Source organism: Triticum aestivum, chromosome 6B (assembly GCF_018294505.1).
Source record: "Triticum aestivum cultivar Chinese Spring chromosome 6B, IWGSC CS RefSeq v2.1, whole genome shotgun sequence".
Taxonomy (NCBI): domain Eukaryota; kingdom Viridiplantae; phylum Streptophyta; class Magnoliopsida; order Poales; family Poaceae; genus Triticum; species Triticum aestivum.
This window is the reverse complement of record NC_057810.1, coordinates 421,669,729-421,672,094: the sequence shown is the minus strand read 5'-3', so window position 1 is coordinate 421,672,094 and position 2,366 is coordinate 421,669,729. Positions and strand designations below refer to the sequence as shown.

Below are 2,366 nucleotides of genomic sequence, written 5' to 3'. Positions count from 1 at the left end.
AATTCGGGCTTCAGCCTCTCAGATATCCGGGACGAATCATGGCGTATAAGTTTGGTGCTGTAGTTTGCGGGATTAGGTCTCCGTCTCTCCCCGGCCTGCGTGCCGTGTTTGGCAGCTGCCTGTTTCGTTAGTACTTTGAGCCTATTTAACTTCTCTTTGTGTTTCTGAGATTGTGTGAACCTTGAATATTCGTGACGCTGCCATGTGGCTTTATTTATAAAGTCGGGCTTTGGCCTTTTCTCTAAAAAAAAAAAAAGTTGCTCCGGCATGCCGTCGGTTTGCTCTAACGCGTGCCGATCCGGGATTGCGGACCGAGAGATTGATATTTCAATCCGAGAAGCCAGAGCGTACGCAGCCGGACCGCCGAATCGATTCGGCACCCAACCCCGAGCGGCAAAGTATTACTACTGACTGATGAACATCGCGCGTGCGCATGCATATGCTGGCATTTGATGCGCCCGTCGTGAACTGGGTGTGTTTATTTTTCGTCTCGCGGCGCTCACCACGGCATTACTGGGCCGCCGCTTTAGTTTTCACGGGCGCCGTCGCCCATCGGCAATGTCGTGATGCTACATCGAATACAATGAGCGGCGTTGGGCGCAATAAGATCGAACTCGACATGCGTTTGCGTTCACCTTTGGAAAACAAACTTGATGAATGCATGCATGCATTCGCAAAAAATAGTAGTATGAATCAGTAGAAACACCATCCATTGCAAGCATACGCAAATCTTAATCTACTCCCCGAGTTTTTGCGAGGCACCGTCACACTGAAGAGGTCCCCAAAAATTTAGCTTTAACACCGATAAGGAATTTCACCAAATCAACATGGTGAAAAATGACACAATAAATGGACCAGAAGATTGGATAAGCTTAATTTCCATGCATTTGCTAGCTACAAGACCAAATTTCAATCCCCAAAAGTTGATCTAGTACACGGTAGCATGATTGATTAGACACTGACGTATATATATGAAGGCGGCTAAGCAAATCTTAAAGCCTAGAGTACTAATTTCACCGATGATTGCATGCCACAACAAGCCCGCCTCGCACCGCATTGCATCGCATGTACTACTCGACATCACGCCCTGCGGCTGCGGCCCATGGCAGACGGCGCTGCCACGACCTCCATGAAAGGCGGGTACTGGACTACGTCCTGGAGGAGCCCCTGCGGCAGCATTGGGAAGTCGCCCTCATCCTCGTACCCGTTGTCGCCGGCGCCCCAAGAAGAGGATACGCCGCCGAAAGCCTCGTGCCTCTCCTGGTTCGGCAGCCAGATCGACGCGTCAGGTTCGGCAGTGCGAACGTGGTCGCGCGGCCGCCTGCTCGCGTGGAAGCCGTGCACCACATCCTGCAGCAGCCCCGTCTCCGGCGGATCTCGCCCTTGCAGGACGCCGGCCCAGTCCCAGTCGTCGTCGTCTTCCGCTCCGGGAACAGACGACGCCGAGGCCGTGGCGGTGTCTGGCATGGTGACCGTAGCGGCGCACGAAGCAGCGGGACGAGGCGACGGTGGCGTCGGTATGGGCGGCGGAGGGGGGTTGACGTGGGAGTGGCCGTGGCCAGCGTGATGGAGGAGGACGCAGCCATGCGGGGAGGAGCTCATGAGGTTGTGCAGGATGAAGGTGTTGAGCTGCGCCGGCGGATGCGCCTGCGCCGTCGACTGGCCCCACGGCCAGTACCCCGCCGGCCAGGAATCGACGGGTGCGGGGAAGTTGGTGCGCGCCTTGGCTCCACGCATGAAGCGCGCGGCGACGTCGTAGGCGCAGGCGGCCTGCTCGGCGGTGTCGTACGTGCCAAGCCAGCGGCGCGCTTTGGACGCGGGGTCCCGGATTTCCGCCGCGAACCGGCCCCACGGACGGCGCCGCACCCCGCGGTACTGCATGCCCGTCGGGGACACGTCGCCGGATGCCAAGGAAGAACGCTTGCTACGGTGGCGGTGTGCGTGCGCGTGCGTCTGTGCGGCCGCGTCGACGTCCATGATGTCCACGCTGTGGAATGGCTATGTGCTTGGGTGTGTTGGGAGTGTGAGGGGATGATGAGGCGCGGGGGAGCCGCTTATATAGATGGGGCGGTGGGCAATAGAAGGAAGGGCTAATATAACCATGGTTCCATTTTTTCTTCTTCTTTTTGACAAAATACACCACACGAACCACTTGATATTGACTTTGTTGTGGTTTCTAGGCTTGGCGGGTTGCCATTTCTCAATCAATTGAAAAATAGCTATAGCTCAATCGATGCTCTTTTAGAAATGAAAATGGCTACTACTTGTTTTTCAATCTCGAAATGGCTATTGTTTCCATCTTCCGTTCCTCAAAAAACAAATACCCTCTCCAACCCAAATTAATTGTCGCACACTTGTATGACTTT

The 2,366-nt window shown here is 55.2% G+C and overlaps 1 protein-coding gene across 1 annotated transcript; it reads right to left on the bottom strand.

Moving 5' to 3' along the window:
• Positions 1–788: 788 nt before the first annotated feature.
• On the bottom strand, positions 789–2,010 carry LOC123134184 (ethylene-responsive transcription factor 3-like). Its single transcript, XM_044553481.1, has one exon. The coding sequence runs from the start codon at positions 1,975–1,977 to the stop codon at positions 1,081–1,083; it is 897 nt and encodes a 298-aa protein (XP_044409416.1). The 5' UTR covers positions 1,978–2,010; the 3' UTR covers positions 789–1,080.
• Between the last annotated feature and the right edge of the window lie 356 nt (positions 2,011–2,366).

What these genes read in the sequence shown, in the direction of transcription:
- LOC123134184 (XM_044553481.1), bottom strand. Translation starts at nt 1,977, where the DNA reads ATGGACGTCGACGCGGCCGCACAGACGCACGCGCACGCACACCGCCAC.